This window comes from Symphalangus syndactylus, chromosome 18, assembly GCF_028878055.3.
Source record: "Symphalangus syndactylus isolate Jambi chromosome 18, NHGRI_mSymSyn1-v2.1_pri, whole genome shotgun sequence".
Taxonomy (NCBI): domain Eukaryota; kingdom Metazoa; phylum Chordata; class Mammalia; order Primates; family Hylobatidae; genus Symphalangus; species Symphalangus syndactylus.
The window spans coordinates 68569116-68581553 of record NC_072440.2 but is presented as its reverse complement, the minus strand read 5'-3'; the positions used below and the strand labels follow the sequence as shown (position 1 = coordinate 68581553).

The 12438-nt window shown below is 39.5% G+C and overlaps 1 protein-coding gene across 9 annotated transcripts in view; it reads left to right on the top strand.

The window, feature by feature from the left end:
* Positions 1-12438, top strand: part of MTMR3 (myotubularin related protein 3) — a 199684-nt gene that overhangs the window by 112390 nt on the left and 74856 nt on the right. For 5 of the 9 annotated variants that reach the window (XM_055254083.2, XM_063623622.1, XM_063623623.1 and 2 more), the window contains one exon: positions 8763-8815. Coding sequence is in view for 4 of the 9 variants with exons in the window: in XM_055254079.2 (XP_055110054.1) it covers positions 4242-4329; positions 8763-8815 (141 nt within the window). In the remaining 5 variants the exon portion in view is untranslated. Of the gene's footprint in view, positions 1-4226; positions 4330-8762; positions 8816-12438 lie in introns of those variants that run through there. The other 4 variants (XM_055254079.2, XM_055254078.2, XM_055254077.2 and 1 more) reach the window with 1 other exon arrangement.

Sequence of the window (12438 nt, the reverse complement as noted above, 5' to 3'; positions counted from 1 at the left end):
AATTTATGTTTAATATCTCAAATACCTACACAGAATAGGAAGGGCATGCTTATTTATACATGGGCATACTCTTGAGTTCTAATGGCAAGCCAGCCTTCAAATTAAGTTGTCTTCCTGGAAAAGAAACCTCTTAGGCAACTGTGAAGGGAGAGGGATAATATAAAAAGGATGGAGTTTAGAAATTTGTGTTTTTATGGTAAGATCTAGAAACAAAGCATATTAGAACAAGCAGTGTAGATTTTGTACCTTTCAAAAAGATACTGATATGTTTTTATCATGAAATGATAAAAACATATTGTAGTCTTAAAAAAAAAAAAGCCAAAAAACCCGGCCAGGTGCTATGACTCATGCCTGTAATTCCAACACTTTGGGAGGCTGAGGCGGGAGGATTGCTTGAGCCTAGGAGTTCGAGACCAATGAGACCCCATCTCTACAAAAAACCACAACAGTAAAAATGAGCTGGGCATGGTGGCATGTGTCTGTAGTCCCAACTTCTCAGGAGGCTGAAGTGAGAGGATCGTTTGAGCCTGAAAGGTTGATGCTGCAGTGAGCCATGATCATGTCACTGCTCTCTAGCCTGGGCAACAGCGAGACCCTGTCTTAAAACACACACACACACACACACACACACACACACACACACACACACACACACACACACACACACACAGGCCGGGTGTGGTGGCTCATGCCTGTAATCCCAACACTTTAGGATGCCGAGGTAGGCAGATCACCTGAGGTCAGGAGTTCGAGACCAGCCTGGCCAACATGGTGAAACACCCCATCTGTACTAAAAGTACAAAAATTAGCCCAGTGTGGTGGCGGGCGCATGTAGTCCCAGCTCTTCAGGAGGCTGAGGCAGGAGAATCGCTGGAACCCAGGAGGCAGAGATTGCAGTGAGCTGAGATCGTGCCACTGCACTCCAGCCCCCCCCCCCCACAAAAAAAATCACACATACAAACCCACAAAAAACACACACACATTCCACATTTCTGGTCTTTGCTGCCTATCTCATTGATTAGTTTTCTGTTGAGTACGTAAGAATAGGAGCTCTTAATTTAAACCTTATTAAAAAAAAACTTTTCGATAACCTGTGTTTAAAACTACTCCTCTTCGTGGAGATTGATTATTTTGGGTCTTTTTGTCCAAGAAAATGAAATTAAGATTTTATTCTTTGATTGGTGTGAGGGAGGAAGGAGAGTCATCGGTCTATTGTTAAAGATATAATTATGTATATTTAAGAGGGGCAGAAGTCATTACAAGATTATAATTAGGAAAATTTAAGTTTCCATAAGGAAGTATGAATTTCTAGAATATCTTTTATTTCCATTTGATTTAGGCATTGCTGTTGAAGACACTGATTTGGAGCAAGGTGTCGGGGAGAACAGGAGGAATTGTAGTTAACTTCTTTCCTCTTCACCAGAGGTTAACTGAGAGCAAGAAGCAGGACATGAATGGGTGTCTAAGAATTTGCCTTCTGTTAATTTCCCAAAGGTAGACAGACCTTGGAAATAGTCAAAAGAGCAAGAGTCAGGAAACCTTTTTCCGAGGCTGGAGCTAGTCTTTCTGATCTTTCCAAAGCAATTATAAATATTGAAGTACCTCTGGCACTTAGATAGAATGATTCTGCATGGCTTTCAACTCAGTTAATTTCTAATGCTTGAATGCCTGGATTTTCTATGATTTCTGAACAACTCAGATTTAAGTATGTCTTTTGTTTTCTGTGAAATTAAAAGGGTTTTTTTCTTAGGAGTTAGAGAGCATTTCTGTTTTTTATTTTTTTTTATTTTTTGAGATGGAGTCTTGCTCTGTCGCTCAGGCTGGAGTGCAGTGGCGGGATCTTAGCTCACTGCAACCTCCACCTCCTGGGTTCAAGCAATTCTGCTGCCTCAGCCTCCTGAGTAGCTGGGATTACAGATGCACACCACCATGCCCAGATAATTTTTGTATTTTTAGTAGAGACGGGGTTTCACCGTGTTGGTTAGGCCGGTCTCAAACTCCTCACCGCCTGATCTGCCCATCTCAGCCTCCCAGAGTGCTGGGATTATAGGCATGAGCCACCACCACGCCTGGCTGGGAACATTTCTTTCAGATGGTAAACCTGAATGCTGCCTTATAAAATTAGATTTTAAACTCTTAATTTCTATAGTAAAATAATGCCTACCTTGTGATGTTTCATAGAGAACATAGATTCAGAAAATAACTTTACAGATTACTTACAGAACTTCCTTACCATCATGTTAATGATATATCAGTATATCTGAGTTAAAAGTATAAAGTGGGCCGGGCGTGGTGGCTTACGCCTGTAATCCTAGCACGTTGGGAGGCCGAGGCAGGTAGATCACGAGGTCAAGAGATCGAGACCATCCTGGCCAACTTGGTGAAACCCCCATCTCTACTGAAAATACAAAAATTAGCTGGGCGTGGTGGCGTGAGCTTGTAATCTCAGCTACTTGGGAGGCTGAGGCAGGAGAATTGCTTGAACCCAGGAGGCAGAGGTTGCAGTGAGCCAAGATCGTGCCACTGCACTCCAGCCTGGCGATAGAGTGAGACTCCGTCTCAGAAAAAAAAAAAAAAAAGTATAAAGTGAATGTGTTCCGCATGTAGAAGGGAATATAAAGAGCAAATCAGAACATACACTTTTTTTTTTTTTTTTTTTGAGACGGAGTCTTGCTGTGTCACCCAGGCTGGAGTGCAGTGGCGCGATCTCGGCTCACTGCAAGCTCCGCCTCCCGGGTTCAGGCCATTCTCCTGCCTCAGCCTCCCGAGGAGCTGGGACTACAGGCGCCCGCCAACACGCCCGGCTAGTTTTTTGTATTTTTAGTAGAGACAGGGTTTCACCGTGTTAGCCAGGATGGTCTCGATCTCCTGACCTCGTGATCTGCCCGCCTTGGCCTCCCAAAGTGCTGGGATTACAGGCTTGAGCCACCGTGCCCGGCCCAGAACATACACTTTTATATTCATTCTTAAAAATTTAATTTTTACCGTTTTTAGCAGATTATGTGATCTTTGGTTTTAATCTCTTCTGGTGCTAAAGATATTATATATGGCTGATATTCCCCTACTCCCATCTCTTGTATAAGGGTTAAGTTTAAAAGGAAAATGCTTGTAAAATAAGTTATTTAGAAGGGTACCAATGAAATTTGTTAAGGTTGGTTTACTTGCAGTTAATCTTTTCTGAGAACATGGTCAGGGCTGCCTCCTCTTCCCTGTTGAGATGTGTAAAGCAATAAGGTGCATGTGAAATGCAACCAGCCTAATGTCTAAAAATGTTAGTGTGTAATTACTTTGCTTTTGATTTCTCACATTTTTGGGTTTACATCTGGAAAAGCCACTAAATGAAGACGAGTGATTTTTAAGCATTAATCACTAACCTACTATTTCAGATTCTGTCTATTGCAGAACTTCTTTTGAAGAATGTATTTAGAACCTTTCCCACATTAAAAAGGTCAATTTGTGTAAATGAAGAATAAACAACATATTCTGTACTTCATATGTAGTTACGTAATTATACATGATTGATCTTTTGGTCATTATCTATTGAAACAGAGTTTCCACTTGTTAATAGTGGAAATTATCTTAAGTGTTGCTGGTTCAAGTGATTTATTAGAAGTAAAGGTTTTTTTTTGAGACAGAGTCTCTCAGTCTATCAAGTGGAGTGTTGTGTAGTGGCTCAATCATGGCTCACTGCAACCTCTGCCTCCTGGGCTCAAGTAATCCTCCCACCTCAGCCTCCTAGTAGCTGGGACTACAGGCATGCGCCACCATGCCCAGCTAATTTTTGTGGGTTTTTTTGTAGAGATGATGGTTTTATCATGTTGCCGAGGCTGGTCTGGAACTCCTAGGCTGAGCCATCTACACGCCTTGAGTAAAGGTTTTTTGATACAGAAATGATTATAACTTGGAGTTCAGCTTGGATTCTGACAACTTACTAGATTTTTTTCACCCTCAGGAGAGGATGGTTGTTTCTTGCTTAGGAAATGATAATATTTTAGCTGCTTATCTGTGCCCCACAGCTGGCAGAGAAATGCAGTACACTGATCATGAAGTTGCATCTGGAACCCTGAAAACTCCCAGACCTTAATGTTTCCAAAGACATAGAAAAGACACGTAGCTTCTGGTGTTTTTTTTTTTTTTTTTTTTTTTTTTTTTTTTTTTTTAAATCATGTTAGTTGGAGGTCTCATTGAACCAGGACAGTGACAGAATTTTATATTTACATTTGTTTTATGTTTTTCAATGCATGGTCATCAATAGGGAAAAGGTCACACTAGGAGCATTGAGCCCTGTGAGAATATTGCAGCTGACACTGGAATGGCAGTTGTGTAAGGGTAGGAACTTCGTTTCGTTCATTGCTGTATTTCTAGTTCCTAGAATAGTGCCCATCACTCAGAAAAACATGTTGAATGAACATCTACCACTTACCACAGTAGCTGAATGTAGCCATGCTTTTAACTCTCCTTGTCTATTTTCATTTATAGTTGACTTCAACAACAAAGGTTTTAGAAAACTTGAGCAGGGAGTAAGACTAAGCTATGGTAGTTTTACACAGTGGGTTTTGGTTAATGCTTGTGATTAATTTATCTTCCCACCATAGAATGGTCTTACCCAACATGCTACAGAATTCTAGTTTCTGATATGTGAAAAGTTAATAGACATAAGAAAGGAAACACTAACAAGCTGAAAAAAATCACCTAAAATTATGGCAGTTGTAAATCTACTTCTTAAAATTTTGCACCTCTTGAGTTTTTAAAATACTGCCTCTACACTCAAATTTTTCTCTGGATCTGTTTCTTAATATTAAATGCATGTGTAAAAAAAATCTATTTTAACATCAGCGAAAGTGAAAAGATTGTTTTAAAATTATTCAGTGTTGCCTTCTTAAGGTTTTGACTCTTAATTATCCTTCATTTGAAAGACAGGACTATGTAGAAAGTATTCTGTTGTTCTTTGGAAGTTAAACTGTATCTCAGCCAAAAAAGTGCTGCTTTAGTCCCCAGTACCCCTCAACATTTTAGGAGGCCTGACCAGAGCCTCTTAGTTTTTTCTCATGAATTTGGTTCAGATTTACTAGTTTTTGTAGCTGGGGTTCTTTTATTATATAAACGGTACAAATTGGTTTGCCTCTTTGCCCTTGTTGAAGCTGATGTGCTAGGTGGCACATCGATCACAAACAGTTCTGTGTAGGTGCTAAATATGTACATTCCTTTTTGGCCTTCTTAGGGCCTCTGTGCCCTTCCTTTTAGTCATTACGTCGTTATTTTACAGAAAGGGACTTAGAGTATATTGTGTTAGGTCCCCCTCTCCAGTGAAAACTGCATGGCGATATCCAATACTGTAGTATTTAATAATTTAGTATATTTTTACTCCCTTTAGGGTTATCTTTTACAATGGACAAAATCCTATCCATATGGGACAATATGTGTACCAATATGTGATGGTGAAAGTTTTACCCTCTTATTTCAGATAACTTCCAGAAAGGTGTATTTATTTATACCCCTCTTGGAGATGGAACCTAACAACCCTGCCCACCCCTCTTCCCTGTTTGTCTGTTCATTAGTGCTTAATGTGTTTAAGCATCCCTTATTACTTTTAGGTAATTGCTTAGATTTAATGCAGCCACATTACATTCTACTACCTCTACAAATACGTGAATGTTCAAGGTTACCCAAACATAACTACTCTTATTCCTTGAGGTATGTACATGGCTGGTATCATGGGAAGGTACCTTATGGTACCAGAGAGCTTCTTTCAGACTCACCTCTACCTGGCCCTTTTTTTTTCTTTCAAATGAGTCTTTTTTTTTTTTTGTCTCTTAAGTTTAAAAGAGACGGGGTCTCACTGTCACCCAGGCTGAGAGTACAGCATTGTAATCATAGCTCACTGCAACCTCGGACTCCTGGGCTCAAGCAACCCTCCTGCCTCAGCCCCCCGAGTACCTGGGACTACAAGTGTGTGCCACCATGGCTGGCTAATTTAAAATTTTTTTTTTATTTTAATTTTTTTTTTTTTTTTGGTAGAGATGGGGGTATTTCTTTGTTGCATAGGCTGGTCTCAAACTTCTGGCTTCAAGCAATCCTCCCACTTTGGCCTCCCAGAGTGCTAAGATTATAGGCATGAGCCACCACGCCCTGTCTACATGGCTCTTATCTGACAAATAGTCCTAAGAGGCATGAGCAGTTTCTAATTTTGCTCACAATGTTGCACAATGACACACTGTTTCTAACCAAGCAGATGTTTGATTGTGGTTATTGGGAAGAACAGTCTTTGCCAGCATTAAGCCCACCTACCCGAACCTTTTTTGTTGAATCTCCCTTGTTGTTTGATCCATCTCTTGGAAGTTAATCAGCACCTGTGGAAACTTTACACAAACATTTCTGTATTACTGAAGATACCTCATCTTTTTGACAGAATAAATTATCACGTAATTTTTAGAACATGTCAGATAGCTTTTACAGTAGATATAGTGATTTTCCTGAATTAAATCTGGCACCATCAGTTCATTCTTACTCTTCTTCGACTTGACCTGTCTCTTGAACTATTTCTCCCCCAATTTAACTGTTGGACGTGCATCTACTTGGGAGGTCACTGTTAAAGCCAGCATATCATAGCTCAATAATTTTGTTGGGATCTACCCTTCATTTCTTAACGATAATATCCTTTTTCTAGTTAACATAGGCCTTACAATTTTTCAGTTATTTTTGACAACTTGCTCTGCTTCCTTTTTTTCCATTATTTTGTTGTTTGTTGTTGTTGTTGTTGTTGAGACAATCTAGGGTCTTACTTTCTTGGCCAGGCTGGAGTGCAGTGGCACCATTGTGGCTCACTGCAGCCTTGACCTCACGGGCCCAAGCCATCCTCTCATCTCAGCCTTCTGAGTAGCTAGGACCACAGGCGTGCACTGCTATGCCCAGCTTTTTAAATTTTTATAGAGATGAGGTTTCCCCATGTTGCCTGGACTGGTCTTGAACTCCTGGCTCCAGTGATCCTCCTGCCTCAGCCTCCCAAAGTGTTAGGATTAGAGGTATGAGTCATTGCACCCGGCCAGACATAATTTTTCAAAAGCAATATAATGTCCTTGCTCTAATACAAAGGAAAAATAAAAAGGAAAATAATTTGTAATAGTATGTATTTCATGCAAATACTCAGGTAGAATTATACTCTTGCAGGAAAAGTTTCTACAGATTTACAAATCCCTCAACTTTCCTGCTGTACTGTATTGTATTTAATACTTAGTTAAGCAACTTAATAGCAAGACTGGTCTTCATACTAAATACAGTTCGTCTCTGAAGTTGCAAATTATGAGTAGCTATTTTCATTGTCATATAGTGTGTGTGAATAATATGGCCTGAGTTATAAAACTTAAAAGTTATTGGGGAGACAAAAATATTATGTTTAAAATGGTTAAGACACTTCATTGTTGCATATTTAGCTTTCCTTTATGGTTCTTAGTTAATAATGTACCGTATTTTACTGACCTTTTTTTTTCTTTTCTTTTTTGAGACGGAATCTCGCACTGTCGCCAAGGCTGGAGTGCAGTGGCGCAATCTCAGCTCACCGCAACCTCCGCCTCCCGGGTTCGAGTGCTTCTCGTGCCTCAGCCTCCTGAGTAGCTGGGACTACAGATGTGCCCGACCACACCCAGCTAATTTTTGTATTTTTAGTAGAGCTGTGGTTTCGCTCTGTTGGCCAGGCTGGTCTTGAACTCTTGACCTCAGGTGATCCACCCACCTTGGCCTCCCAAAGTGTTGGGATTACAGGTGTGAGCCACCGCGCCTGGCCTTGACTTAATTTCAGAGTTTTGATATTCTGAGCAATCTTGTTCATTTATGTGACTCCATGTCATTTAAACACCTCAAATGGATGAGTCGTGTTTGCACAACTTTAGAGAAATTGTCACAAAGGAACAGGTCGATTAGATGTTTTGTCTCTGTAAAGTTCAGATTGTTGCCTAGTGGTGACAAGAATTCTTTGTTTTTGTTTGTTTTGTTTTTTTGAGACATAGTCTCACTCTATTGCCCAGGCTGGTGTGCAGTGGCGCGATCTCAGCTCACTGAAACCTCCACATCTCATGTTCAAGTGATTGTCCTGCCTCAGCCTCCTGAATAGCTGGGATCACAGGCGCATGCCACCACACCAGCTAATTTTTTTGTATTTTTAGTAGAGATGGGGTTTTGCCATGTTCACCAGGCTGATCTCTAACTCCTGACCTCAAGTGATCCGCCTGCCTCGGCCTCCCAAAGTGCTGGGATTACAGGTGTGAGCTACCGCGCCTGGCTGAATTCTTTGTTTTTCTACCATATTCTCCTTACTCTTTTTCTTAAACAAAAGGACAGATCCCTTGATAGAAGCCAATTATGTGTACAAAACACCTTAAACTAAGTCCAAGCCTAGAGTGTCTGTGATCTTTTTAGTTTTGTAAAGTACCTGTTCCTGTATTGGCAACGATTTACTCAAGAAGCCATCAGAAATGATGCTTGCTTGACAGAAAAACTTAAATAAGCCTGTCTCTGGGGTTTGGAAAGCTCTGTTCTGTACAGTTCTGCAATTTCTGAAGGCATGCTAAGGCTTGACTGGGTCCGTTCTGTGCAATTAAACATTCTAAAATCTGTGGTTGACTAAATACTCCATGTTGCACCAATTTAAAAATCTTATTGTCATAGCATTATGACTGGTAGAGAAAGGTCTTGTGGGGAGATCTAAGTGGCTTAACTTGATTCTTAGGATATTTGTCATTATAAAATAACTGGTTTTTCTTTTGCAGACTTCCTTGTGAAACCTCCTAGTAGAAAAAGTTCTTGGGACAAACTTCATTTGGTAAGTTTGCTTCTCCCCTCCTGCCACCCCCGCCCCGCTCCAATACTCTGTGCTGTTTCGAGGCAAGGAAAAATTAATCTACAGGTTGATTTTTGGGGATCTGTTTGTCAATGTCCATGATTATTTAGATGAGTTTTTCTATGTTCACTTTAATGTCCTTACATGTGATTTTTTTTTTTTTTTTTCACTAGGACTCATACCAGGTCACTTTTTCTATATATAATTGCACTATAATAGTGTACTGGAAAACTTGTATTTAAGTTGAGATTTTGAGTTGCAGTGCTAATCATTTGTTTAAAATAAATAGTTGTTATCAATCTCCAGTATGTATTTATTTATTTATTTATTTATTTATTTATTTATTTATATATTTTATGAGACAGTCTTGCTGTATTTAGTTAGGTGATTATAGCTCACTGCAGCCTTGAACCCCTGGGCTACAGCAACCCTCCTGCCTCAGCCTCCCAGTTGCTGGGACTACAGGTGTGTGCCATCAGGCCTGGCTAGTTTGGAAACTTTTTTTGTAGAGACAGGATCTCGTTCTGTTGCCCAGGCTGATACAGTTCTTTTAAATTCAAACTTGCTTCTTGTTTCGAGTTTTCTTAAATTGGTATATATCTACATGAAAAATAAGGCCTCTTATTACTAGAGTTAGTTCAGCAGTTCCCCCTTACCTTCTTTCGCTTTCCAAGGTTCAGTTATCCAAGGTCCAAAAGTACTAAAATATCAAGAGAGCGAGAAAGAGAGACACTACACATTCATATGATTTTCGTTACAGTGTACTGTTGCTTGTTCTATTTTGTTATTAGTTGTTGTTAATCTCTCACTTATTCTAATTTATAAAGTAAACTTTATCACAGGTATATATGTAGAGGAAAAACTATATATATATAGTTTTATATATATATTTATATGTATTTTGTTATATATATAGTTTTCAGTACTACTTGTAGTTTCAGGGATCCACAGGGGGTCTTGGAACATATTCCTTGAGGATAAGGCAGGGGATTACTGTAGTGCAAATACGAATTTTAATGAGAAAAACACGTTCTGAAAAATTTGTGAGTTCTTTCTCCAGTGTGGCTGCTAAACCTTGTCCTTTTTCATAAAATGTCCTTTTCATAGACCTTTGTGTGTCTCTTACTAGGTAAATCTTTATTAGTGCCTCTTGTTTCTGCCACCTGTTTAGGGAACTATAGTACAGTTTTATTAGAAGACAAGTTATTGCCTTGGTTTTAAGTTCCTAAATCCAGATCATTTCCTTGTTCAGGAACTGTTACCTTGCTATTGTCTCTAGAACAAGGATCAAACTCCTTAGCATAACATTTCAGGTTCTTTACAGGTGGGCTTCAAACAGCTTGTCACCTGTTTTCTCTGTGTACCAAGTTCATCTCTTGTAGCCACACTGACCTACCTCCTGTCTCTCAAATACTCCCCAAGGTGCTTTTTTGTCTTACTCTGCCGCCATGTCATTCCTGTTCCCCTCTTGTCTCAGTAGCTCAAAATTTGGCTGGTTCAGTTATTAAAAGCTTGAGTCTTCCAGAAAGTCTTCCTTAAGTGCTCAGCTCAGAATCTCTTTCTCTGCTTTTTGCATTACCATGGTATTAAATTTCTGTATCTCTTAACAAACTCTGTCTTATTAGTTATATTTGTCTGTCACACCCACAGGATTGGGAATGCCCTTGAAGGCAAGAACTATATTGATATTTGAATTGTCAATTCACAGAAACACTCCTAGACTCCTGGGATACCAGTGCCTTCTCAGTATAAATTCTTCTTGACTAGGGTTTTTGTTTTGGTAAGAATAGGGGAGGAGAATAGATTGGTTTTAGTAGAGATTGGTCAGCATAATCTTGTTGATTTAGGTTACTGTTTTTTCCCCACTTTTCTATATAGTGGAGGATCATAGGGTATATATAATCTGTGCCCTTGTAGTCCAAGTTGCTCCGTGTATTACTTGAGGTATTCTTTGCAGGTATAAGTTTTAGTTTTTGAGTAAGGAATTGAGTAATTTCTCTTTAACAGGTGCCTGAAAGATGAAATTCCATGTTCAGTAGGAAGATTAAATGTTGGTTTGCTTCTGTAAAGATTTCTGAGAAGTCATATCATGGGGGCTGTACTGATGATGGAGCTGAGAGAAGCATGCAGGTTCCAGCTGTCAAGTTCGCATATATTAAGAAAAGAAAGATTATTTCACCTTCAGGCTTGGAATAGGAATCTTAATCTTCATTTAGCCAGGGGGGTGGGGGAGTGTTGCAGATTGATCTGTAGTGAAGGAAATGTAATCCTTTTTATTTTATTTACTTATTTATTTTTGAGACAGAGTCTCGTTCTGTCACCCAGGCTGGAGTGTGGTGGCGCGACCTCGGCTCACTGGAACCTCCACCTGCTGGGTTCAAGCAATTCTCCTGCCTCAGCTTCCTGAGTAGCTGGGATTACAGGCATGCTCCACCACTCCTGGCTAATTTTGGTGTTTTTAGTAGAGACAGGGTTTCACCTTGTTGGCCAGGCTGGTCTCGACCTCCTGATCTCCAGTGATCCGCCTGTCTCGGACTTCCAAAGTGCTGGGATTACAGATGTGTGCCACTGTGCTGGCCAGAAATGTAATAACATATTACTTGGCTCTGTAGTATTTAATATTTGTATTGCCATAATTAAATTTGTAAAAGTGTTAATTTTTTTTTTTTTTTTTTTTTTTTTTGACACAGGGTCTCACTCTCTTGCCCATGTTGGAATGCAGTGGTGTGATCATGGGTCACTGCAGCCTTGATATCCTGGGCTCAAGTGATCCTCCCACCTCAGCCTCCTGAGTAGGTGGGACTACGGGCATGTACCACCTTGCTAGGCTAATTTGTTTTTATTTTTATTTTTGTGGAGACTGGGGTCTCATTATGTTGCTCAGGCTGGTCTTGAACTCCTGGGCTCAAGTGATCCTCCCACCTTAGCCTCTCGTAGTGTTGGTCTTACAGATGTGAGCCACTGCCCCTGGTCACATTCTTATTTGAAGAAGCATGATCTAGGTTTGAAGAGAAAGATGTAAATGTATTTAATTTTGATGCCAGGAAACATGCTGTTTAATTAATATGTGCCCCAGATTAAAGGAGACTAAAGAGATATAAAAATAGCTTCAATATATGATCCTGGACTAGATCCTTTACCAAAGGGGGGAATATTGCTGTGAAGGATAAGGGATATGATTGGATTCATTGACAACATTGGAATAGATATGGTAGATTATTATATCAGTGTTAAATTTTCTGAAATTGAAACTAGAACTGTGGTTATATGAGATTATCTTTTTTAGGAAATACATACTGAAGTAGTAAGAGATATTTGTATGCAAACCTCTTTTAAATGGTTCAAAAAAATGCATGTGCATATGCACGAACAAAAAAGAAGACTGTTGTTAACTGTCCTATCCAAATTCTCTGTAATGAAACGTTTAATGAAGTACAGTCTTCATATAACCATGTGTTGTCATATGTATGAATACATGTACATACTAATTTAAAAAGTGCTTATTACATGCCAGTAACTATTCTAAGCATGTTATATGCATTATATCTTAATTCTCACAACTCTTTGATGCAATGATTGTTATCCTTGTTTTCTCGATGAAGAAA